Genomic DNA, 26,472 nt, shown 5'->3' with positions numbered 1-26,472 from the left:
TTTGGGAAATGATGTGACTGCTCTGTCTTGATTGTCTGGTGGTTCTACAATTTTATGCTTGTCAGAACTCATAGAACTGGGGACGCTGGGTGGCTCAGTTGGTTAAGCATCTGATTCCTGATTTCGGCTCATGTCATAATTTTATAGTTTGTGGGTTCGAGCCCTGTGTCAGGCTCTGTGCTGACAGCATGCCGTCGGCTTGGGATTCTCTCTCCCTCTCCCTCTGCCTCTCCCCTGCTCTCCCCTTCTCAAAATAAATAAACAAATAAACATTTGAGAGAAAAGAACTCACCGAACTGTACACTATAGTGACTATATACTCTATGTAGATTATACTAATAAACCTGACTTCTAAAAAAAAGTCAATGAATGTGTACGTAAACAACCATCCTTTCACTTCAAAAAAAAAAAAATTAGTGAGCATTTACAATGTGTACCAAAGATCGGTAAGATTCTAAAACATTCCTTAGAGTTTCTCCATTTAGCCACTTAAATTGTATCTTATCTGTACATTAATCAGCCTAAAATCTTCCAATGGCTTTTCATTGCAATGAAAACAAAATCTGAATTCCTAGTATGGGCTAGTACAAACAGGCAAACACCTATCTCTCTAGTACTTTTCTCCTACCCTCTAAACCAGCCAGCTAGGTTCCAGCCACACTGACCTTCTGTCACATGATTCTGTTATTCTCACCTCCATCTTGGGCCATTAAACTTATAATTCCCTCTACCTGCAATGTTCATTTCCAGAAGTTTCCCTAAGGCTACCTCTTTCTCAGTATCAGTCTCACTCAACTTTCCCATCTTCAGAGAGGCCTGTAGTAGCTAAAGTAGCAACCACCATCTCCAACCTAATTACTCTCTATTCTTGTCCTGTAATTTACTTTTTTTCTCCATCACGCTTATCACCATCCAAAGTAGTGATTTCTAAAAATTTATTTAGGTATGTTAGAGACCGAATGCCTGTGTCCCTCCAAAATGCATATGTTGAAGTTCTAAATTTCAGTGTGTCTATATTTGGAGATGGAACCACTTTGGAAGAAAGTAAGTTAAATGGGGTCAACAGCGTGGGGCCTGATCCAATAGGACTAGTGTCCTTATATGAAGAGACACCAAAGAACTTGCTCTCTCTCTCTCCACAAGCGAGCATGGAGGAAAGGCCAGGTGAGGACACAGTGAGAAGGTAGCCATCTACAAGCCAGGAAGAAAGTCTTCACCAGAAATCTAATCAGCCAGAACTTGATCTTAGACTTCTAGCCTCCAGAACAGTAAGAAACTTATTTTTTGTGGTTTAATGCCACCTAAGTGATGGTATTTTGTGATGGTAGTTGAGCTAACACAAGGTACTTATTGACTATTTGTCCCTCTAGGATGTCAGCTTTGACAAAGTTGAGGACATACTGGCTTTGTTGCCTAGAAGAGAGCCTGGGGCATAAGAGATACTTAAGAACCATAGGTTAGGGTGCCTGGGTGGCTCAGGTGGTTAAACCTCCGACTTCAGCTCAGGTCATGATCTCATGGTTTGTGAGTTCGAGCCCTGTGTCAGGCTCTGTGCTGACAGCTTCGAATTCTGTGTCTCCCTCTCTCTCTGCCCCTCCCCTGCTCGGGTGCTGTTTGTCTCTCAAAAAAATAAATAAATAAACATTGAAAAAAAGTTAAAAAAAAGAACCATAGCTGGAATGAATGAATGAATGAATAAATGAATACAGAGAAGCTTAGGGAAGTAAGTAGTGATTACAGTACTGGCCAATACCAATACTTGGCCAATACCAAGATGGCAGGAGCATAGAAGATAGGTCCCTGAAACCATAGGAAGCTGAGGGGTGAGAGCCCAAAGAGCAGCCAACATCACATATTAGTAAATGCTCAGTGGAGGCTTAATCAATACTTGCTTTCTAAGCATGGATAGTGTTAGTAACTAGGGAAAACAAGTCCTTTTTTACAAAAATCATGAATTGCATTTAAAAATCCCCTTTAGGTCTTATCCTTGACAGATCTGATTTATGAGGAAGTGAACCAAAGGACCTATTCTTTATTCGGGGCCCATGATGACCTCACTCCACCCATGACTACTCCATGATCGCTCTACAAACATTTGTTTCTCATTCACCATGCAGTGGTTTAATTTCTGTCCGAAACCCAGTGTCAGCCTCTTCCACCAATGGAGTGAATCGTGCATCGCATTTGAGCGTGGCTGGCTTATTTTATAAAATGTACCAATTGAAGTATTAAATATGACGGCAATGAGAAGTGGATTGGCAGGTAGAGTTTACGGGGGATTTTATGGGGAGAACAGAGAGCAAAAACCTAAAGAAAACAGCCAAGTAAACTGATACTTACAAAGGGAACCCTTGGGGGGAAATTTAATGCATTTTGTTCTATCTGCTCTAATCCTATCCATCAAACAAGAATTATAGTTCATGCTTCCCAGCAAGTTCCAAATCCTGCCACTCAAGTCGGAGAGTCACTTAGAATGGAAAATGTACTGGGCAGAAGAGACTCAACACACCGTGTTGATCCCCTAATTCTGATATTCTGAAATGAGCTCTTCCCAAGACCAAACATAAACCGGATGAATTGACAGGAAACCCTAAGAGAGTCTGCTATCACACTGGTGGCTTAGAGGTGCCATATCTAAAGAAAATGCACAGAGCCAAGCTCTGTGAGAGAAGTGCAGGATGAGTTCCCAGTCTCTTCACCTCTTCTTAGTCCCTGCCATGTATCTATTAGGGTTTGAAAACACTTCCCTGTGACATTAAAAAAGAAAGAAAAAAAGAAAATGAAAGAAAACAACAACAACAACAACAACAACAACAACATCCAAATAGATGCTCCAGGCACAGGTGTTATCTTACTGGGGAGCATGAAGGAGACGACTGACAGAATATTTTAGCCATAATAACAAAGCGAAGTTAAGTCTAAATATGTAACTTTGTGTTTTTTTTTTAAAGTATTTTTTTTAATTTTTTTTAACGTTTATTTATTTTTGAGACAGAGAGAGACAGAGGACGAACGGGGGAGGGTCAGAGAGAGGGAGACACAGAATCCGAAACAGGCTCCAGGCTCTGAGCGGTCAGCACAGAGCCCGACGCGGGGCTCGAACCCACGGACCGTGAGATCATGACCTGAGCCGAAGTCAGACGCTTAACCGACTGAGCCACCAAGGCACCCCTGTAACTTCATGTTTTTATATCCCATAATATATGTATTATGCCTTGGGAATTAATTCTTAAATGGTTTTCCTGGGAAAAGTTTACTCATTTAAGATAGATAGATAGATAGATAGATAGATAGATAGATAGAGATATCTTTCCCCCAAATGCACATGGCATTATGTGTATGACGAGTGTTCCTTTCACACTTTGTCCAGTGGTTCTACACTAGAAATAATTTTGCTCCTCAGGGAACATTTGGTGGCAGGATCTAGAGACAGGTCTGGTTGCCACAAGCGTGTGGGTCGGCTGCTACTGGCATCTAGTAGATAAAGGTCTGGGTTGCTAAATATCTTACAATGCACAGGGCAGCTCCCACACTAAAAATTATCCGGTCCAAAATGTCACAGTGTTGAGGATGAGAAACCTAGCCTTAGGAATAACCAGTCACTTCTGGAGAGATGTCATATGAACAAAATACCAAATGCCACAGTGGCTAAGAGAGTTAACTAAGTGTGATCTATCTATAGAACGCTAAGCTGGCCTTTGCAAAACTTTATATTTTTAAGGAACGCGAGGAGTTACTTGGTTCTCTGGCATTTAAAGCAAGTGGGCTCCAGAAGTTCAGAACATGCAAGTCTAGGTCACTAATAGGACATTATCTTGCCTGCAGGAAAGTCATCTTCAGGGATTTGGCCGTCAGTAGTAATATGGTGAAATCTCATTTTACTGACAATAAAAATAACATGAATATATCAATAACCCCAGGGTAGAGTGTTTTTTTACTGTAGAAACCCACACAAAATCCTATTTGCACACTGAAATAAACAGCACCGGCTCGTCTTTCATGTCCGCAGGCAATATTGTTAGAGTCAGAACCACGAACACTATCCTCAGGGTAACACTATCGCGCAAGATTAATACGTTATTGGCCATTTTTATTGTAATACCACCATATCCTTCACATCAGATTCCTTTCCTAGTGTAATAAGATAAGGTTTCGGTATCACTTAATATCAAATGCCCATATACAACAGCTGGCAAACCAATGCTATAGAAAACATTTTTTTTCCCCAAGTCTCTCCCAAGAATACATTTTATTCAAATAAAACAATCCGAGAGGTCTTCTACACGGCGGCTCTTACTGAAAAGGGCACTGGAAAGATGGGATTTTGAATATGGGGAGTGATTAGTGATGGAATTTCAGATTGGACTGCTAAAACAGCAATAGGGCAGTAGTAATAACAAACTGTAGAGTTATGCCAGACGGCTCTGAAAGAAGAATAGGTAATTTCATTCTTGTAAGTGAGCCTGGAGTAAAAAGTACTCAGATTTCATTTTTCCATTGTGATCCAGACATTTCTTCCCTATAAACTTCAAAGCCTTTGACAGATGAGACATTGAACTAATTTTTTTTTAAGTGATAATTTGGATAGATTCAAGCAGGTGACAGAACTGACATTTTCTACCGTCTAAATTCAAACAGGGTAGAGTCACCATGGTTGCTATTTACACGTTTGTTCTTCATTAGCTAAACTTGAGCTCAACGTGGAGCATTTAGTTCAATGTCATGTTGCTGTATTAATGCAGAGGTTATGGAATTCAGAACATATTTGACTCTCAACACAATTTAAGCTACTGCCTACAACCCAGCCACATACTCAGAAAACTCTAAGGCTTAGTACAGTGAGTACAATTTCCCTTTGTATGGAAAAACACAGGATCATAAAATACATTCCTTAGCTATGACACGGGACATCTCGAAGAGGAAACGCTCATGTCAATGTTCCATCAATAAGCCTTCCTATTACCTCATTAGAACACAAATGCCTCTTCCTTGTGGTTCTATGACATTAATTTTATTTTTCTTTTTGAAAAGAATATAAAAATATAAACAGTGAAAAATAAGTATCTCTCTCTCTCTCCTATGTTGTAGTACCTCAGTGCCCCCCACCCAGAGAATTACTGTCACTATTTCTTGTGACAGAGAATTACTGCCACTATTTCTTATTCTTTCAGAAAGATTTTATAGAAATAAAAGTTTATACATAAATCTCATAGTACCTTGGGCTTCTATCACAGTATTATTTGTATTGTATCCTGTCTCTGCTATAATATAAAATTTTTCCTTTTCAAATTTGCATCACTAAAATGATTTTAAACAGTCTAATAGAAAGACATTCAAAAGAAAAAAATGTTGAATTAAACTGAGTAAGCATTAAGCAACGTTTAAGAATGTTAACTGGATTAGAGTCAGTTACAACTGTATCTCTAGATACTGATTGTCTTATGTAAAATGAGACCAGTTTCCTTCCTACAGCAGTAGACATTTCTCTATCTGTAAAGTGACGGCTCTCTGAGTTAGGCTGCCAGCATGATCGGATACAGAAATGTGAATAGAGAGTGGCCTACTCTATCCTGGACATTCATGTTGGATCCCTTAATGCGCCGAGTAAGTTTTCTAAATCAACTTCCACACCTCCAAGATGCACATGTTAATGCTTAACTCAAAGGATGGTAGGCTGGGAACACACTTGTGGTTATCTTGACATCTTACATGCTTAGAAATTATTGTTCTAGTATTCCCTATTATTAAAATGTCATCCCATAAGGCAATAAAACCAAAGATGAACAAAACACTTTAAAAGTCCTCTATATGAAGAAGTATCAAATGAGTAAGGTTAATTTTACTACAATTTTCCTATTCTTTCCATTTCATCATATAAAATTTCTGTTTCTTGTTACCAACAACACAATGGGCAGTCTAAGCCTTCTAAAACTCCATTCTTAACCCAAGATGTGATAAATTCATGGGCGGTTTGCAAACTTTGGGTGAAACGAGAGGCTGATACTTAAAGAGAATCAGATTAAAGTGTCACATGGGGACAGAGTAAGTTGGTGCTGAAAAGGGGAATGGCTTCTCTAACACCGATTTGCTGGGGCCAAGCAGATGTCATTGGTTACATTTCCTATTTCTGATTTAGCACACTACTGGGTTTAAACAGTCTATAAAGATGAACAAAGCATGCAACTCGCCTTCACTGAGTTAATAGTCCAGCAGGGAAATACATACTGTGTCAATGGCTACACGGTAAAAAAAGACTGCAAACATACCATGGTAATATGAAATATAGTGCAACAATAACATCAATATTTACACTGATGATTACAGTGTACCATACAGACTTCCTTTAATCCTTACAAAGCCTTACTGTCTTCTCCATTTCACAGAGGAGCAAACTAAAGCACAAACAACTTGCCCATGTCTGATGAATGACAGAGTTTGGATGTGCATATCAACAGCCTGATTCTGGAGGGTGCTCTCTTAACACTGCTTATACGGCTTCTCTTATGACTAATCGTGTAAGTAGTTCTACCTGGAATCATTTGACTGTGCCTTTTAAGGGAAAGTAGTATTGAAAAAAAAGAAGGAAAGAAAGAGAGGAAGGAAGGAAGGAAGGAAGGAAGGAAGGAAGGAAGGGTGGAAGGAAAGAAGGAAGGAAGGAAGAAAGGAAATCACTATTCTCTTGGGGGCAGATATAATTCCATGAGCAACAAGACACAAAAGTGTAAAGTAACATGGAATGTCCTGGAAGGTTCACAGAAGGTTCACATGATTTTCAGGAACCAAATCACGGATTTGTTTTTGTTTTTGTTTTTGTTTTGTGGATTTTTCGGTGCCATTCTTGGAAGTCTGAGTTTTGTTCTATAGTTTAAACTCTGCCTAATGCTTTAAACCAGGCAGGGAGGTGATTGCTGTGATTACATTTTTATTGTTTGTTTTTATTTACTTATTTGTTAAAGTTTTTTTTATTTATGGAGCACTCACTTTTGAATGCCCCTCTCTGTAAAGAGAGCTTTCCTACTATTCTTCCTTTCTAATCTTAGATTTTAATAAATTTTCCCTGTTGCTTAAAAATAAATAAATAAATAAAGTTTATTTATTTTGAGAAAGAGAGAAAGAGAGAGAGGGAGAGACTGACCAAGCAGGGTAGGACAGAGAGAGAGGGAGAGAGAGAATCTGAAGTGGGCTCCACACTGTCAGTGCAGAGCCCAATGCGGGGCTCAAACTCACAAAATTGTGAGATCATGACCTGAGCCAAAACCAAGACTTGGAAGCTTAACCAACTAAGTGACTCAGCTGCCCCTACATTTTGATTTTTTTTAAATATTCAAAAAACAATATGAAAATGTTTTACAGGAGAGCTATACTAGAGACAGGTAAAAGGTTAGTACAGGTAGGGAGGATGATCGAATAAACCCAACCAGTGGCAAGGAGAAAGTGCTGGGGTAAAGATATAGTTCAAAGGTAAATTGAATTAAGTCTTAGTGACCAATTTTATCATTAAGAATATTATAAAAGAGAGAACCCAGAAACTGGAGTTGATGGCCTAAATGGCTTTAAAGTGAATTACGAATGGGGTGCCTGAGTGGTTCAGCCGGTTAAGCTGTGGACTCTTGATTTCAGCTCAGGTCATGAACTTACGGTTCATGAGATAGAGCCCCATGTCGGGCTCCACACTGACAGTGTGCAAAGCCTACTTTTGATGCTATCTCTCCCTCTCTCTCTCTGCCTCTCCCCACTCATGCTTACTTTCTCTCAAAATAAATAAATACACTTAAGAAATTCTTAAAGTGAATTATTAAAAAAAAAGAACAAGTAAATTTCATATTTGTTTGTCATTTGAATTTGTTTGGCTTGTATTAGGAAGCACTGATAAAGTTAATGATCTCAGTTTGGGATAGACAAAGATATCCAAGAGTAATATTACCTAATAAGCAGTTAGAAACACAGGTGATAGTGCCCTGCATCTCCTTACAAACTTTAAGTGTCAGCTTGCGTGTTTTAAGGTCCCCAAAGGAAGAGGAATGGGTGAGATCAAAGAGGAAAAAGACAGCATCCTGAGAAAGATTAGTAAAAGTGGGCAAAAGAGGAAGAATCAGGAGAGGCCAAGGGAGTAGAAAGGAGTACAGAGCAAGCAGGATCAGCAGGGAATGGAGCTGTGGGGCCCATGAGATAAGAAATTGCCAAAAAGGTATAAATGGTACCAACAACGAGTTGAGTGGAGTGAGGTTTCAAATGATAGAAGAACTAAAAGGGTGTCAGTCACAACAGACACATTTGGACATCACTGGGAGCATTAGCAAGGGAAATCCCAGTCAAGTTTGAAATGAGACTTCATAATTTAATAGGCATTTGAAAAAAAAATACGGGAAGGGGGCGGCTGGGTGGCTCATTTGGTTAAGACTCCAACTTCAGCTAAGGTCATGATCTCATGGTTCGTGAGTTCGAGTCCCGCATTGGGCTCTCCGCTGTCAGCAGGGAGCCCACTTCAGTCTCTCTCTTTCTGCTCCTCCCCTGCCCCCTCAAAAAGAAATAAACATAAAAAAAAAAGAAAAGAATATGGGAAGATCCTGCATACAGACAACTGAAGTTGTTTAGCAGTGAAGAGAAGGCTAAATTAGCTAGGTCACTAGAAGTGATGTCATTGGTATGAAAGAATGGTTTTGCTTCTACTCCCCCTACAGGTGGAAAAGACTTGAGCATTTCTTTAAAAAAAATTTTTTTTTTGGATGTTTGTTTATTTTTGAGAGAGACAGAGACAGAATGTGAGTGGGTTGGGGCAGAGAGAGAGGGAGACACAGAATCTGAAGCAGGCTGCAGGCTCCGAGCTGTCAGCACAGAGCCTGATGCGGGGCTCAAACTCACAAGCCATGAGATCATGACCTGAGCCGAAGTCGGACGCTCAACCGACTGAGCCACTCAGGCGCCCCAAGACTTGAGCATTTCTATAGGCTGAAAGGAATATTCAGTGGACATGAAGGGATTGAAGAAAAAGACTAATTGATGGCATATAGTTCTTTATCAATGAGAGTAGATCAGACGATAAAATCGGGAAGATGGGTATCCTCAGCATCTTAACTAAAATGTGTTTCATGAGGGAAATATTCACTGTTGGAAACACTTAAGTGGGCAGCGAAAAAGGGTGAGCCATTTTTGCAACTCTTCCAATCATGCGAAGGATACCGTGTTGCAGTTAATATAAGGTACAGATAAAGATACGTCATAGAGAGGGTGATTAAGGTGGACAGATGTACCTGCAATCATTATGGCACATGGGCAGTGGCTTGAAATGTGAGGAAAAAGTCCTGCAGGAGGGACAGATGTTCACTGTGTACTATTGTGTCCTCACAGCCTCTAACATGGCACTCCCCAAAGCTCCCCTTTGGCTGTTCAGATTAGGAACTGAAATACCTTTAGTTTTCTCTTTAGGTTTCTGATAAATCAGCAAGAATACTTGGAAAATTATGTCTTTAGAGAAGACAGTCAGATTTTAAATTATGCACTGGAAAGACCATTGACTGAAGTGATGCAGAAGGGAGTGTCATCCTCCACTCCGGTCCAAGCCTAAGTCACTACTGTATATCTAATCCTTCACAAAGAGCTTTGAGTAAGAAGGACTTTATAATAGATGTATGGCTAAATGTTACAGATGGGAACATAAAGTATGCAAAATATTAGCACCTGTTGAATCTGGTTAGTGAACATATTCAATTACTATTATATAATAATATTATTCATTATGCATATAATTATTATTCATATATTCGTATTATTCATTATTCATATTATTCAATTATTCATATAATAGATATATGGCTAAATATTACAGATGGAAACATATGTACGTATATAGTATGCAAAATATTAGCACTTGTTGAATCTGGTTAGTGAACATATTCATTCAATTATTATTTCTATTTTCCATTTATGTATATACATTTCTACTGTCACTCCACGTATTTTTACATGCATTTGACTCTGAAACAATGCATGTTAAGTTACAAATATAAACTACTTGGTGCATGGTATGTGTTTAATACGTGTTATTTCCTTCCATTAAAACACCTGTTTTCTGTCACCGTCACTTAGCATATAAGGCCTTGTTCTGTACCTTTTGAGTTAACTATTTTATTTTCGCAAATATACAATATGATTCTTGAGGACGTTCTTCTCTATTTCTTCTTTCTACTCACCAAGTTTATGGTGCCTTATTGGAAATAAGAAAATGCTTATTGGATAAACCCTTAAATTTCACTCCTAGAGAGGAGTTTTAATCAACAAGAGAGAAAGGACTAGAGTCCTCCCTTAGCCTACCATCCATGTTTACTCTTTTATGGGAGGGTTGACTATGAGTTCCTTGAGGCAAAGGCCCTGTCTCAGATACTGTCTTTTAAGTCTGGAGAGCAGAGCACTCTGCTTGGCATACCCACTGGATGTTTACTGAATGAATGAATAAATGATTGCTTAAATGAATAACTATCAGAACAGAAGATATTTAAATCCTTTCAACATCCCACAGATTTTCATTCGAGGCAGCTGACCAAATAGAAAAAAGTTTGCATTCTTTTATCCTCTACACTGATCTTAAATGAGGTCTTCATTCTGATTATTTAATGAGACTGTAAGACAGAAAACTGAAAGCCATGGAGAAATCCAAGATAGAAGGCTGTGAAAATAAAAATAACCAACCAACCAAAGAATAATTATTGTCAACTGCAGGACAGCCAACGCAAAGAGAAGATATTGGAAAGTGAGTTCAACCAAAGATACTCAGAATTACAGAATTTTTGAGAGGTCAGATCATGTAGTTTAAGTTTTATTTTTCAAAGGAGGAATCCTAGACTCTGTGACTTATTCTAAGTAAGAGGCTACAAAAATTCTAGATGCTTATTCAAATGAAGAGCAAAGACACAATCACCAAGTCACTAACTTGACTCTGTCTATTACAGTGGTGAGACATGTTTGGTGTACACTTTCTCCTTAAAGATTTAAAACAAAAGAAAGACAGTTTTGAACATTTTTCTTCAGTACTGATTTCAGAGATCAAAGATACCTTAGCAATTAAAATAGAGAAAATGTGGTCTACTTACCCATTCTGTATGGCAGCTGTGGGGTCATAGGTCAGAGCCATGCCAGCCTGTATACAGGGAGGAAAGGGGAGAAATCAAATCTTAACACTTTTATCTCGGTGCCCAAAACATTCAGTCCACACAAATACTTTTATCTTTACTTTCCGTGATTTAAGTTTATTTTATCCTATACATTTTTCCATTCTTACTGCCAAGACTAGCATTTTTACTCCCCACACATCAGAATCCACCAGCGAGTTAGGAGTTTATATTATACATCCAGACAAACCAAGGAACAATGCAGTTTGGATGATTTCCGTATCTACTTCATAAACCATCCTCTGTCTAATCTGGTATCCTTATGATTTCTCACTATTGTCAAGAGCACCTATTGTACATCTCGTGGATGAAAAAAAAAGGAAGAATAAATCCTGTGGTCAGGATAAAAGTAAAAGCTACTTAAAATGCATTCGCCCTTTTAGAAGGAAATGCTAAGAAACATTTATTTTAAAATAGGTGGTACGGGGCGCCTGGGTGGCTCAGTCGTTAAGCGGCCGACTGCGGCTCAGGTCATGATCTCGTGTGATCTCGCGTGAGTTCGAGCCCCGCATCGGGCTCTGTGCTGACAGCTCAGAGCCTGGAGCCTGTTTCAGATTCTGTGCCTCCCTCTCTCTGACCTTCCCCGGTTCATGCTCTGTCTCTCTCTGTCTCAAAAATAACTAAACGTTAAAAAAATTTTTTTAAAAATAAAATAAAATAAAATAGGTGGTATGCCTCAGGGGTGTGTAGGTAATAAGTGGCCGTGTGCCTGTCCTACTAAGAACGGTAGAAAGGCAAGGTCATTTACACATGAGGGAAATTTTAGGCCTTGTAGTTAATCAGGAGCTGCTTTCGTCCTAAGTGTACTTCTAAGAATACACTCACCTTTGAAAAACTAAACTTCTGTAACTGGCAGTAGTTTCAGAAAAGAATAATAAACTTCATGACTGCTAATTCACAGCCTACCTCCTTTCCTTTCTTTTTTTTTTTCCTACCTCCTTTCTTCATACACATATCACATCTGATCCTCATGAAAACCCTACGGAGTAGGCGGGAGAAATAGCTTCTCCATTTTATCGATGGAGACCCTGAAGCTTGGAGAAGTCAAGTGATTTGCTAAAGGTCACATATTTATTTAGAGGGAGAATTAGATTGTAGCCCATGTCTTCTGATGCAGGCTGCCTTCCACTACCTATGACACTGACTGAGGGTCTGCATGAGACCTGACGATCATCTCTAGCAATGTGGGAGAACTTTTTCTGTGCACGTCTGGTCATGTCAGCTTTATTTTTGAACTTAAAATTTTTTTAATGTTTTATTTATTTTTGAGAGACAGAGCGTGAGTGGGGGAGGGGCAGAGAGAGACAGAGAGGGAGACACAGAATCCGAAGTAGGCTCCAGGCTCTGAGCTGTTGGCACGGAGCCTGACGCAGGGCTCAAACCCACTAGCCATGAGATCATGACCTGAGCCAAAGTCGGACGTTTAACCAACTGAGCCACCCAGACACCCCTATCATACCACCTTGTGTTTTCCAATACTGTCTTTTTACTGCTTGTGAGTATAAACAGAATGTGGAAGGAAAACGGACTAGGTTGTTATCAGGTTAGCTTTTTTTTTTTTTTTTTTTTTTTTTAATTTGAAAGTAAATTAGACCAATGTCAATTCCCTGGCTTTGGTAGTACACTATAATTATATAATATATAACCATTGGGAGAAATGGGATGAAGGGTACACAGGGCCTCCTTGTACATTTCTTTTGCAACATCCCATGAATCTATAATCATCACAAAATAAAAAGAAAAAAATGAATGAACTTTGAGGACTTTAGTAGAAGACAAGAAAAATCATAAAAACTTTAGAGAAAAGAGAGAGGAGTTTTGTGCTTGAATTTTTTCCAGTGTGGGTGAAGGTAGTTTTCCTACTGGGCTCATTGAATTCCTCAGATTTAGCACATAACTGAAATGGAAATTCTCAGGCTTTCCAAGATAGGGTCTGAAGTTCAGTATGCCCTGCTATAGTCAAGCTTAGATTACATGCATTATTTTTCCCAACTTTAAAATTGTTATTAAGATTGGTATAAAGAACAAAAGTGTAGAGCTGTATACAAATGGGACTGGCATACTGGGAGCACACAGAAATGGAAACAGAGTTTGCAAGCAAAGTTGAGATGACTTTCAGAAGTTAACAGAGGTGCACTGAGAATACATGTGTAATCATAACTGTCTCACTCATGTTAAAGAAACATGCAACAGATATTAGGACAAGGTAGGGGATTGGAAAATAAGAAGAGAGTAATAGAGCAGAGATAAAGATAGGCTTTCTCCCCCTCGGGAGAAACAAAGGTCGTGGTGTCAAAAACAGATCCTAAGTCTAAAATTTTCCCAAGATGGGGCCTATGCCATGTGACAGACAGGAGGCTGAGTCCAGGCTGAAGACTCCCCAGAACGGGCCTATCTGGGGTGCAGCTGATACTCCATGGTTCTAGATCCTGGAGAGGGCAGTTGTATAAATTGCCCATTGGGCATAGAACTCTTTCTTAGAAACACTAACCTTCTTTCCCCTAACTTATTCAAGATGTTACACCAGAGGCAGAATGAAAAGAATGGGCTTTATACTCCATAGAGATATTGCTAGTTTGTGAGTTTAAGATGAAATAATACCTTCAGCCTCCTAACCACCTGAGACTGTTTAAATCCTAGGGGACTTATAGGATGCCTTTCCTAGTCAACCTCATGTTTTCTCCTTTTCCTTGGACTTATTTTCCAATAGTGCTTGGAGACCAATGCTATTTATCATTTCTTGAATGACCAATTATCTTGAACATTCTCTTCTCGTGCCATGTTTATTTGTCCTGACAACATTAGGTAAGGATTTTTTCTCTCACCTACTACTTGAATTTCTTGTGGGTTATAGTTAACAAATCAGCCCCAACTAGGAACACAGTAATTATCAATAAACTCTACCTTTTTGTTGAATATCCATTTGATAATCAGGAAGCCTAAGTTGGCCTCTACCTACATCTGAAACCTCCATCCATCTTTCAGAAGATGGAAAAGAACTGAATAGATGGCAATATGGTTTTGTGGAAAGAATATATATTTTGGACCTAGGTTCAAGTCTTAGCTCTGTTATTTCTGGCAGTGTGACCTTGGGCAAATTATTTAACGTGTTTCAACCTCAGTTTCCTCAGCTGTTAAATGGTTAATACCTACCTCATCAGATTGTTGTGAAATTGAAATGAGATTACATTTGTAAAGTAACCAGCACAGTGCCTGGAGACAAGACACATACATGAATATTATAAAACAAAGCAACACGTGGTGAGAGCCATCTGAGTGGTATGGATGGGTGAGGGATAGAGGAGAGAGGCTGGGGGTGACCAGGGAAAGCATGTGGAAGATGTAGAGATGAGTGGAGACTTGAAAGACGATTAGGATTTCCATAGATGGAGATGAGAGATGGAGGCCGGCTCAGACAAAAGGAATAGCATGGAAAAGACAAAGAAATAAAAAGGGCAAGGTGGGTGATTCATCTGCAGTAGAACATTGTGGTGGGGGGTGGGGTAGTGGGAATTCAGAGTCAAAAGAAAAGGAGGGAGAACCTTGATTGCCTGGCTCCTCTTAGGGAGGCATGGGATATTTTTTGAGCAGGGCAATTACACAATCAAAGAGGGATTGTCCAATCCCAAGAAACAGCATGAACCCCCTGGAAAACAGAGGGTAAATCCAGAGCAATAAGCAACTGGAGTAGGTACTCGGGGACAGGCAGGTGGAGAGGATCTCAAGTGCGACTGTCATTGCAAGAGGGTAGGGAATGAACACAAGATTCACCTACTTCATGATTTTGCCTAGGGACAGTCATGTCTCTGAGCACCTTCGGCAAGAGGAGACAAGAGATAGTTTCAGGTCATATACATTTGGGACATTATGGGTAACAAAACAAGGCATGGGTTAAACAAAGGGTTGTGTGAACGTAGCCCACTGGCTGAATATCATAGCACAATAACTAATACTTGGCTGCACCTGGTTTTCATTTCATGTGTAACAGATTGTTGAGTTATAATTCTAATATAGTCTTAATGCAGATTTTGCATTCAATTTCCTTTTGTTTCTTTCCACAAAGGTACAAAAGAAAATCAATTTTGCTGCCCTGTCTAGCCACCTTTACACTAAGTGAAGAACCATGAAATCATCATTATGTAATTACCAAATTTTATGGCATGTTTACAAACTCCAGAGTCACACAAAAAGTAACTTGGAACAAAACAAAAATGTCACACCACATATGGAGGGAAGTGATGTTTAATCCTGTCTCTCTGTTTCGAAAGAGCTTACGAGATGCACAAATATTTTCCATTTTTCGAGTTTACATAAGTTGTGCATTGGAAGTGTTTGCAATTTATTTAAACGAAAGGGGGCATTTTTGTCATTTTCCAGCAGCAGCTGAGTTTTTGCTTAGTATTTCAACCATAATAGGATATTTCTAGTCACCCCGGCAGAATCTATACTATAAGAGCTAAACAGTTTAGAAGAAATTTTAAAATGCAGTTTGCTGAATTAAGGTATCTAATTATTTTCAATAAATATAGGGATTTCATTAAGACACATCAGTTTGACTTAGGAGCTAGATATTTGATTTTTATAACTTTAAATGATTAACAAGTTAAATGAAGAGGTAATAATCATGGAAATACTGCTATGGGCTATGGGCTCCCTAGTCTCAGTAGGGAGTAGGCATTAACACTTCAGAAAGATTTTTGGACTGTAATGCTTGGTCTTTCCGAGGAGCAGAGGATCATGGACTATAACAAAGCTAATGAGAAGACAGGCTGATAGAACTGATTTTATCATTTTTGAAACTATTTTTTAAATTTATTAACGTTTATTTATTTTTGAGACAGAGAGACAGAGAGAGACAGAACATGAGTGGGGGAGGGGCAGAGAGAGAGGGAGACACAGAATCCGAAGCAGGCTCTAGCCTCTGAGCAGTCAGCACAGAGCCCTAAGCAGGGCTCAGACTCACGGACCCTGAGATCAAGACCTGAGCCGAGGTCAGACGCCTAACTGACCAAGCCACCCAGGTACCCCTGAAACTATTTTTATATTGTCATGTAAATGGGGACCAAAAAATTTGAGGCAACAAACTTCATATGGATAGACATACACTGTAATTACTGGAAAATGGAAACATCAATGTGTTAGCATAACATTTCTCTTTTTTTCTAAATTCTGTCTTGACAAATGATGCATCATAATTGTATGGGTAAAAATGAATAGTCACAAGAATTTCCAACTTTCTATGATCAGATGTAAGGCAACACTGTAGTATATACATAAGTAAATACTATAATAAGTAATAATAAATAAGTACATATTGTATATTTTAGCAAATATTGTGTACTGAATTAGCACAAGATAAGTTCAGGAAGCCAAATAAGAAAAGGATAATGTAATTTTCTGTATATTATTTTTTTTAATGTTTATTTACCTTTGAAAGAGAGAGGGAGGGAGAGTGTGAGCACAGGAGGGGCAGAGAGAGGGAGACACAGAATCTGAAGCAGACTCCAGGCTCTGAACTGTCAGCACAGAACCCAACCCGGGGCCCCAACTCACAAACTGTGAGATCATGACCTGAGCCAAAGGTGGACACTCAACCGAGTGAGGTACCCAGGCGCCCCTGGATATTATCTTTGAAGAGTGTATTTCTCGCAATCAATGTTAACAATATTTATAACCGTCAGTGGGTTATGGTTAAAAATTCCATAAGTAAAGTAAGGTGGCTTAAAAAGTTATGTGTGTGAAAGGGTTTGAAAATTATAATGTGTTATAAAATTTGGGGTTCTGCTATTGTAGTGAAACCTCACTTAACTTTGTTTATATTTACTTACCAATATTTCTCTTTAGAAACATGTCCCTTAGCGAAGAAATCATGATACAAAATTATGTGTATCATATGGGTCAAAAATTTAAAAAAAATTAAAAAAATATCTCTGACTAGAAATAAATTAATTTCAATAATGTTAAATGCCAAAATACTGGAGTGGTATAACCATAATTTTTTTCCTTTCCTGTATTTTTTTCTGACTCTTTTGTAAGCTATATATAATTAGAATTACTTTATAATGGGAAGTAACTTAAAGAAGTGTATTATATGAATTGTTCTTTGAATTGTTTTTAAGTTTTAAATTCAGGAAGAAAAAAGGCATATCATTTACAAAAACCATACAGATTAGAGGCCTGACTTACGAGTAAGCCCAAAAATGTCAGGAAGCATTTAGCTTTGCTAGGTCAGTAGAATACAGACGATCTGGGATCAAATGGGAGTTGCTACAGCCAGAAGGATCAATGTGAGAATGGGAAGGAGGTCAAGAATAAATACTGACAATTCAGGGTTAATCATACACTGATCCTAGTGTTGGAAGCTAGTAAGAATTCATAATTACAAATGGCCATACTGGCTGAGAAACTGAGGATTTCATATGCGATAGCAGAAGTGTGGATGTCCAAGATACTCAGAGGAACCGATAAAAATCACCAGGAAACCACAAAATGGTCATAACCAAGTACAGTTTTTGGCTAAAAAATGATTTTTTAAAAAATTTTTTAATGTTATTTATTTTTGAGAGAGAGAGAGAGAGAGAGAGATGGAGTCTGAGCAGGGAGGGGGGCAGAGAGAGAGGAAGACACAGAATCTGAAGCAGGCTCCAGGCTCTGAGCTGTCAGCACAGAGCCTGACACAGGACTCGAACCCACAAACCGAGAGATCATGACCTGAGCCGAAGTCGGACAGTTAATTGACTGAGCCACCCATGTGCCTCAAGAAAGGATTTTAGGGGCGCCTGGGTGGCTCAGTCGGTTAAGCGTCCGACTTCAGCTCAGGTCACGATCTTACACTCCGTGAGGTCGAGCCCCGCATCGGGCTCTGGGCCGATGGCTCAGAGCCTGCAGCCTGCTTCTGATTCTGTGTCTCCCTCTCTCTCTGTCCCTCCCCCGTTCATGCTCCATCTCTCTCTGTCTCAAAAATAAATAAACGTTAAAAAAAAAAAGAAAAGAAAGGATTTTAAACCTCTTTCCTGTTTAAAAAAAAAAAAAAGGAACTAATCCTAGGAAACAATATGTATGCTCAGGGCAAATTTGCAGGCAGAATGTTGTAGCACCTACTGAAAAGGAATGTGAGAAAATAGGGCAAGCGGTAGGGCTTTGCCAGCATTGGCTCTGGTGTGGTCAGGTGATTACTGAATGGTGCGTTTCCCCTGGCACAGGCAGTCAACCATATAAAGCAGGTGTCTGCTCTCGCCTGCTCAAGGCATGTTCCCTGGACTATGTGCAGCCAGTCCCTCTGCTAAAGAGAAGATGAGGGACAAAAGAGACTGTAGACAGGACACTACCTAATCTCCCAAAGAGAGATATACAGTCTGGTCCTGAGATCAGACAGAAACGTCCTTGTTAATTGTTCTGTAAAACATGCCTACCAACCTGTGCAGTGGCTCATACAATACTCCTAAGTTTCACAATTTCTGAATCTAAGGGAGATATTTATTCTAAATCTATTTGGTTAGTATGCATCATTTGACCAGGGATTTTCCTCTTCTTTCAACATCCCTTGCAATTCTGTGAGCCTGCTTTTCTTCTGACTTCTCAGAGAGCAATTTCTCCTTTGATGTTACTCGGTCCACCCCTTTGTGGTGCCTGCTGGTGCTCAGGGCCAGGGCTGGCCCCCTTTTCTTTCTTTCTGTACAGTAATGACATTCACTTTCAGATCCCAAGTATGATTTATGTCCCGGTGATTTCGGAATCTTGGTCTCAAACTCAAGTGTCTATACTGAATTCCAGAATTTATTGCCTAGTTAAATTAGTACGTTTAATGTATGGTCAGTGTCTCTTATCAAGTTATCATTTCTTGTTTGTGTGTTGGCAGAGACATCCTCTCCTTCCTCTGCTTGCAACTCCCCTCAGCCACACTGTTGTGCTGTGAAGATGCTCTTTTGATAAAGAACATGTCTCAGTCCTTGACTGGTGAGTAGACATGGGGGACGCAGAGGGTTTTTTAAGCGACCTTCCCAATTCAGCAGGGAAGCCAGTGTACCTGAACCAAATCATGAATAAGAACCCAGGACAATTAGAGGCAGCCAGAAAACCTGGAGGCCCCTCTTATCCAAGTTACTGACCAAGAGTAGGGAGACGATTATGAAAAATCATCTTGATATCTTCAGGGGTTTGTCAGGAATCATGCAAATGAAATGCAAGGGATTTATCACTTAAAAAAACTAGAAAAATAGGCAGAGAATAGAGAAAATTCACCTCTCTTTGTTTGGAAAAGAACATCAGGGGGAGTCATGCTATTGTTTATACACTATGTCATCACAGTATTTCTCCTTTTTGGCTTCAGCTAAAGCATCCTAAGTCAGGCAGAGAATTTCTCCCTTTTATAGCAATGAAGAAGGACAGGCCAAAAAGATGCAGACAGAATTAAGCCTGGATGACTGGAAAAGCCAATGGCTGCACAAAGAAAGCATCATCAAAGGAGAAAGAGAAGAAAAGGTATGATGTGGCTAGCTCAAGTTCTCAAAACTCTAGTCTGAGTTTGTCATTTCCAAAGTTAAGTTAAGCCTTTACTGATAATCATAAAATACACAAGAGAACACTACCATATTTTATGTAGACACTTCTGATTTTATTTCAATCTAAATGGCTGACTTTATGGATTCCAAAACACAGTGTGTGTGTGTGTGTGTGTGTGTGTGTGTGTGTGTGCGCACTTCACATTTTAAAGTCTGTGAAAATTGGGGCTTGCATGATAATTGATGGCATTTGAGTTTGGCAACTTCTCTTTTTAGTGACATTTAAAATAATATTTCATCTTTAATTGATGGTATCTTAGAGTCGGTGATGGAGTGTATATACTGGTAAACCTCACTATAACATACTAAGTAGGATGAAAAATATAAAATGCTGAGGTTGCTACCAGGGTGGGTCTGTGAAGCTGAATAGGTGGGAGTTCTAGGTATCCGGCTAGTTGATCCATATTCTCCCAGGTCCCTGCTGCAGTTTGATGGTATGTGGAGGTTGTAAGCTGTGGTTTAAATTTCGATGGGGATAATTCTGAGTCTTATGGCAGGCTGGAATTGCCAGGACAGCACCAACAACTCCAGAAACTCCCTAGTTGGCTGAGGCCCCACTTAGTTGCCATGGAGACTGGGTCAAAGGTATCAGAGAACATGGAGATCAACCATCAGTCTTTCCCCTATAATTGCTTGATATAATTTTTCCATTGTTCAGCCCCTCCTAAACCCCATATCCCTACTTTCTCCCCTAGAACATAAGTATGTATGCTTTCCCCTACTCTTCTTTGAGATGGAGACTAGGGCAGATGATCGGAGCTCATCATCAGACACATCATATCCAAAATTACACTATTATAGGAATTTTCAAGATTTACTTTTTATCTTTAGTGATCACAGGTTAGAAAATACGAACCCAGCAGTTTTAAAATAAGAACACTTACCTGAGTTAGAAAGTCTATAAGCTAAACTACTCCGAATTCAAGTTCTTGGGCCAATGGGAAGATTTTTTTGAGATTACAAGTGTCATTCACCTTGAGCCTGCTCTCTAAATTGCCAGTAAAGCACATGAAATAAATAAGACTACATTTGATGGGCTGGCTAACAAAGTCAATCGCAAGTGTTGTAATGCATCGTAAGAGCCAATCACTTTTTTTAAGATCACATATGTAAAGTCTCTTCTTCAGTTCAAGGTTAAAAGAACTATTTTCAAAACCTGGCAATGTTGTTACATACATCTTAATTTTTTCCAAAGTCCCATTAAAGAAAATAATTGGACAACTAAATGCCAAGCATGTTGTTATACCCAAGGGAAATCATAAACTGTATAGATAATTCTTCCCCCTTCATGGAATATGGTCAAAGATAACATGGATCTACACCCTTTTACTGCTAAGTTTTGAAAGAATTCTTTAGATAAACTATTGTCTTTAAAGTATTTTTTTTTTTATTTCTAATGGTTTATTGGGGCAACACTTCAATTCCATATCTCTGAGACATAAATTTTCTAATGTTCAGTACTGTAAAATTAAATTACAGTCAATATGGCTCCAAAGCTAGTAGAAATGATATATTTCTTGGCCTTGTCAGGTTCTTCAGATATTTAATAAGAAGGGTGTTGACTGGTGACTGATCAAAGAGTTGGTGTGCAGGGTGCACTGTTCCAAACAGATCCAACTGAAGGCAAGAGGGCCACATGGTTAAGGTGCATTTTTGTCTTCATCACTGCTAAGAATGCCTCAAAGCATGTGCTTTAAGTAGCATTGGTAACAGCTAGTGATAGCCAAATGCTTTCATAAACTCAACAAAATATTCCTTTTGAACGTTCCTTATAAATGGTAACCATAGGGATAATCTCTTCTCTCCAGATTTTATGCAGCTTGTTTGTTATTACTTCCATAGCCATCTTTATGTCTTTGAACATCAAATATTGTCCATATCAATGTGACCCACTGGGGTTTCTAAAGTCAAGGGCCAATATAGCTTTTTCTCTCATATGCAGATAGGTGGGTAAATAAGAATGTTATAAGTGATAGTAGAAATAATTCAATGTGTTAGGCTGATGACTTTGTACCGCTAAGGAAGATATATGAATTTTTACGCTGGGTCCAATGTTTAGTGATCTTTATGAAGTGATTACAAGCCAACTGGTCGCTCATAGACTCATTAAACTCATGAAAATAGGACCAGAGCTTTTCCAAATTCCTTAGAAAGTTTTGCATTTTTGGTTGAGTAAAGAGTAAAGAGTAAAAACTGTTGTCTTTAGATCCATAACAATTGATAATTGACTCAAACACAACTTTTTACATAAAGACAGTTGGTTGCATGAATCAGTACATTATTTTTGATACCCATGGACATTGGTTTTTTATATCAATGGAAGAAATACAGACTTGACCAGTAGCTGGCTCCCACTCAGTAATAACAATCAGAAAACAAGACACAATTCTTGTTATTAGCAGCAATTATATTCTCTAAAGTCACCATGAACACTGAATTAGGAATATTGACTCATTGCTCCTAGAAGAAATTCAGGGTTAGGTTCTGACCACAACATTTTCACCAACTAATTAATGCACAACATTGCTTTAGCTGTGTTTCTGGCTAAAGACACCTTATTATATATTTTTGATTCATCAACAATGAACTCAAAGCCAAAGCACTATAAGTCATGCTTGCGCAAAGCTGATCTCCATTTTCTTTTCATATTGTCTCCATAAGGCACAGCATAGATTCCTTGAACTTAGGAACACAAGGCATCACGTCAGCACTATAGTTGGGGGCATTTTAAACAGTGAAATCACCAGTGAAAAGCACAAACATGGAAAAATGTGGCCCTACATAAACCAAGGAAAGGACATGTGTTTATAGTGTTATAGGTTGACACAAGAGCCTGCCTTGCTCAATCTTGAGAGTATGGATATTTGGTGACTCAGACTTTTTTTTTAAGTTTTTTTTAAATTGAATTCCAGTTCAGTTAATACACAGTGTTATATTAGTTCTAAGTGTACAATTCAATACCTTACACAGTGCTCTTCATGGTAAGTATACTCTTTAATCCCCAGGCGACTCAAACATTTTACTGCTCTGCACAAATGACCATGAAGCCACCATGAATGTTGATTCTGGGTTATAAACAAATTGTAGCAAGTACGTTAAGTTTGCATACAGGGAACCCATGAATAATGAAGATCCACCGTATCTTTTTTAAATGATAATTTCACGAGTCTGAGTCTTTCAGTAAACAAAAGGAAATTTCATAAATGGCATTAGTATTAACTTAGAAGGATTCTAACAATTCCTTACACACAAAAAAATTGGTAACATTACTCTTGAAATAGATTAGGGCATTCAATAGATTATTGGGCAATAGATTACTGACATTCAGCACTAGGGAGCCATAGAATATGCAAGAAAATTCTTACTTCCCAATTATTTGTTAAATCCAGCATTCCCATCAGGATGCTGCTTCTGTCAAAGATAATTGCTTTGAAGAATGTTTGAAAGTACTTGATCATGAGGAGTATTTTTCATAGCCACAGAGGTTGTGTGAGCACTTTTTGCATTCAAAACTAATTGCCATTACTTGCCGGAATAGGTAGGTTAATAATTCATTTTCTTTCTCTTTAAAAACACTAACCATGTAATTCATCAGATCTCAATAGTGGCTCCATCTTTTCCTTGGTATCTAGCTATAGTTCATGTTTTCTTTCAATATTCTTTTTTTCTTTTTCTTTCATCTTCTCCATCCTTCTCTTTCCTTGCCAGCCCTTGGCTTTTATGATCACACGACCTTCAAGAGAAAAGTGGCTACAAATTTGAAAACCATCTAATGCCTCAGTGCTAAATAATGCTTGGAATGCAGATGATGATTTGGAATGTGATCTTATAAAAACCTTAATAAAATCTGGGTCAAAGTAAAAATAAATTAATTTCTACTTGCTTTATAATATACTTTATTAAATAAGTGAAAAATTCAGCTGGAAAAATGATATTGGTAGCAGATGTCTTTTCAAATAAATGTTGTATCATTAAAAAGAATTCCCACTTGGAAAATAAAAGAGACATGACATAAAATTGGACACCAAGGAATTAAGCATTTGAGTCATAAGAAACACATAGCAAAGCTGGCTTTCAGGTTAAAACGCCCTGACTTGTGTTGATGATATTATGATAGTTATAATAGCTAATACTAGAGTGATTATAGTTTTCCAGGAACTGTGATCAGTGCTTTATCCTCGGCACCTCATTTAATCCTTCCAATCACTAAATATACACTTTTAACCATTCTCATTCTACTGATGAGGAGACTGAAGCAGAAAAACGAAAAAACTTTCCCAAGTTTGTCCCTCAGCTTAAAAGCTCTGGATCTGTGATGGAAATGCTAGAGTTTCCTCCCTAACTACTGGAGTGTCTGATAAAATGTGAAGAAAAGCCAACAGTATTGTGCACATCACAGATGCTGACACATGTGCTTCCTTAAATTTCAGAAGGAACTATGATTGTCAATAGTAGAGTACTAGAGAAGGATTCAAGATGTATCCTATCCCACCCAAGCTCAAGTTGCTCCTCTAAATATTATTCTCTCTGTGCCAACTCAGTACCCAAGGGCATAGGGGACTCTACTGGACAAGTAACAAGGTGAAATTTTCAACTCTGGGATGATTTTCTGGCTTGCCAATGCATATAAATCAGTTTCTCCATTACCTACCCTGAAAAACAAACAAGCAATCAATCGGTTAATGGTTGGTAACAGGACAAGTCTGAGCTGTAGTTCTTGTGTTTGCTGCATTTGTCAGTTTTATTATTTTTATTTTGGCTTTGGTTTTCTTTCACTGTTGCGTAGGTTAATAGCCAGTTATCATCAGTGATTTTAGTTCCACGATATAAGTTATATTCTATCCAACCTTTAACTGCCTACTCTACAGAGAAGATCTTTGCTGTTTTAGGTTCCCAGGGGGTGGAGAATCTGTCTGTATGTTTATGTCATGTCCATTATCTCCTGTCTTGTGCCTCCCACATAGGGGATGCTCAGTAAGTGCTTGTTTACGGACTGAATGCTTTTTGTTTAAGCTGTTTCTTCTCCAATATTACTTTAAAAAATGTATTTCAAACAGAATTCTCTTAAAAAGAACATTTCTGCAAGAGGTAGTCCTATATTGAGAAAGTAAGAAAGGAAATAGGAAACACGAGGAGACAGAAGGGTTCTCACGGTGTATGTATATTTCTAATATACATCCAGGGCAAGGGTCACTCCCTACACTTCATTATGTCCTTGGGACACAGCACAAAGTATCAGTCATGGAAGGAACAAATGCTTTTTGACAACAAGAGTACTGATGATTATGGTGATGGAGACACAGTGGAAATCCAGAATTATGACGCCAACTCTGCATGTATTAACTTTCTCTCAGAAAAATAAAAACAAAAGCAAACATAAGAATCAGGACATACCCTCAAGGAAAATGTTTATCTGAATGAGAATCTAGGATGGAACTATTTTGTTATTGATTACGGGTATCTGTCTACTCAGAAATCTAAAAAGACATCTTTGTGTCAGTCATAAATGGATTTAGTCGGAATGAATAATTACTCCTCATGCCTTGTGGCACAATGAGGAGGAGGCCGGACGTTTGGAATCAGGTTCATCAACTATGCCTGTACTTGGCTATGGACTTCATAACAGCACGAGAAACCCCATTTCTCCCACATGACCTTTGCAGGCTTTCATTCACTTACTGGCACTGAAGAGAATTTTTATTAATAGTAGTTCTAAATGGACAAGAGCTATAAAACTTTACAGCACAGGAGAAGTTTTCATCCATCACTGAAAACAAGTTGATTTCAGGTCTGAAAATAGACAACCTATTATCTGGGTTATAGGTCGTAACAAATCACTTGGCTTACTGTTGGCTGTGGTAAAACTGGTAACTTGAGCTTTCAGCTCACTCATAGTGGATTTTGTAAGTGCCTTAATGAGATCTAACTAAAGCATACTCTGTCAGTTTATTCCATCTCTTAAAGGCTTTGAAATGAACACGTCCAGGCAGAGCCAGTAGCATTGCACTACAATAAGGAGCGCAATTTACATTTGGTTTGTGTGAATGGCACCCATCCCCTTGGTATTATGAAGTGCATGTACTGTATTCATATACCCAGAGGCTTGTGTCTTGGGCAATTAAAAATGCCCTCAAATAAAACGTCTTCGAGATATAATACATCATCATGCCTTATCTAAAATTTGTTTCTTTCCTTGGGAATAGGTAAGAATTTCCAAACCTTAGTATTCCGAGAATGCATCCCCCAAAAGCTTACTTGATTTTCTCTTCAACATAACCTGCCAACTATTCCTGGGAACCTGGGTGCTGATTGTTAACAATACTATATTAGCTCCGTTAGTTCATCTCCATATCTAGACCGTGAAGACAATCTCCTAAAATGTTTCCCCAGTAAGGAAAAATATCTTCAGAGGATCACATAGAGAGAGATTATTTGTTACTGCTCATTGCTTTGAAATTGACTCTAGCAGAGAACTGTAGATCAGATAAAAGCAAGAAACACCATTTTATTTGTTTTAGTTTTCATAATAAAAATCTTGGCGTTTTTCCACTGGACTTTTGAATACCTTGTGGGGTCACTTCTTTGTTCAATTGCTGGGTCTCTTCTTTGGGTCCATAGCCAAAATATTGTTTCTTTGAAGTGCAATTCCTGAAGCAATTGTTATCGATGGCGTTTAGTGACTCAATTACTATAGGACTTGTGAAGATCTTACGAAAGCTAGATTAGAGCTTCAAAGCCAGTGAGAA

General features: G+C 38.6%; 1 protein-coding gene across 11 annotated transcripts in view; it reads right to left on the bottom strand.

Annotated features, from left to right (window-relative positions):
• The window catches only part of RBMS3 (RNA binding motif single stranded interacting protein 3), a 1,330,859-nt gene that overhangs the window by 123,086 nt on the left and 1,181,301 nt on the right, over positions 1 to 26,472 (bottom strand). For all 11 annotated transcript variants that reach the window (XM_060640721.3, XM_060640722.3, XM_060640720.3 and 8 more), the window contains one exon: positions 11,088 to 11,134. In XM_060640721.3, the coding sequence (XP_060496704.3) occupies positions 11,088 to 11,134 (47 nt within the window). The remainder of the gene's footprint in view (positions 1 to 11,087; positions 11,135 to 26,472) is intronic.

Source organism: Panthera onca, chromosome C2 (assembly GCF_046562875.1).
Source record: "Panthera onca isolate mPanOnc1 chromosome C2, mPanOnc1 haplotype 2, whole genome shotgun sequence".
Classification (NCBI taxonomy): domain Eukaryota; kingdom Metazoa; phylum Chordata; class Mammalia; order Carnivora; family Felidae; genus Panthera; species Panthera onca.
Note: the sequence above shows the minus strand (reverse complement) of the source record. Positions and strands in the feature narration are given on the sequence as shown.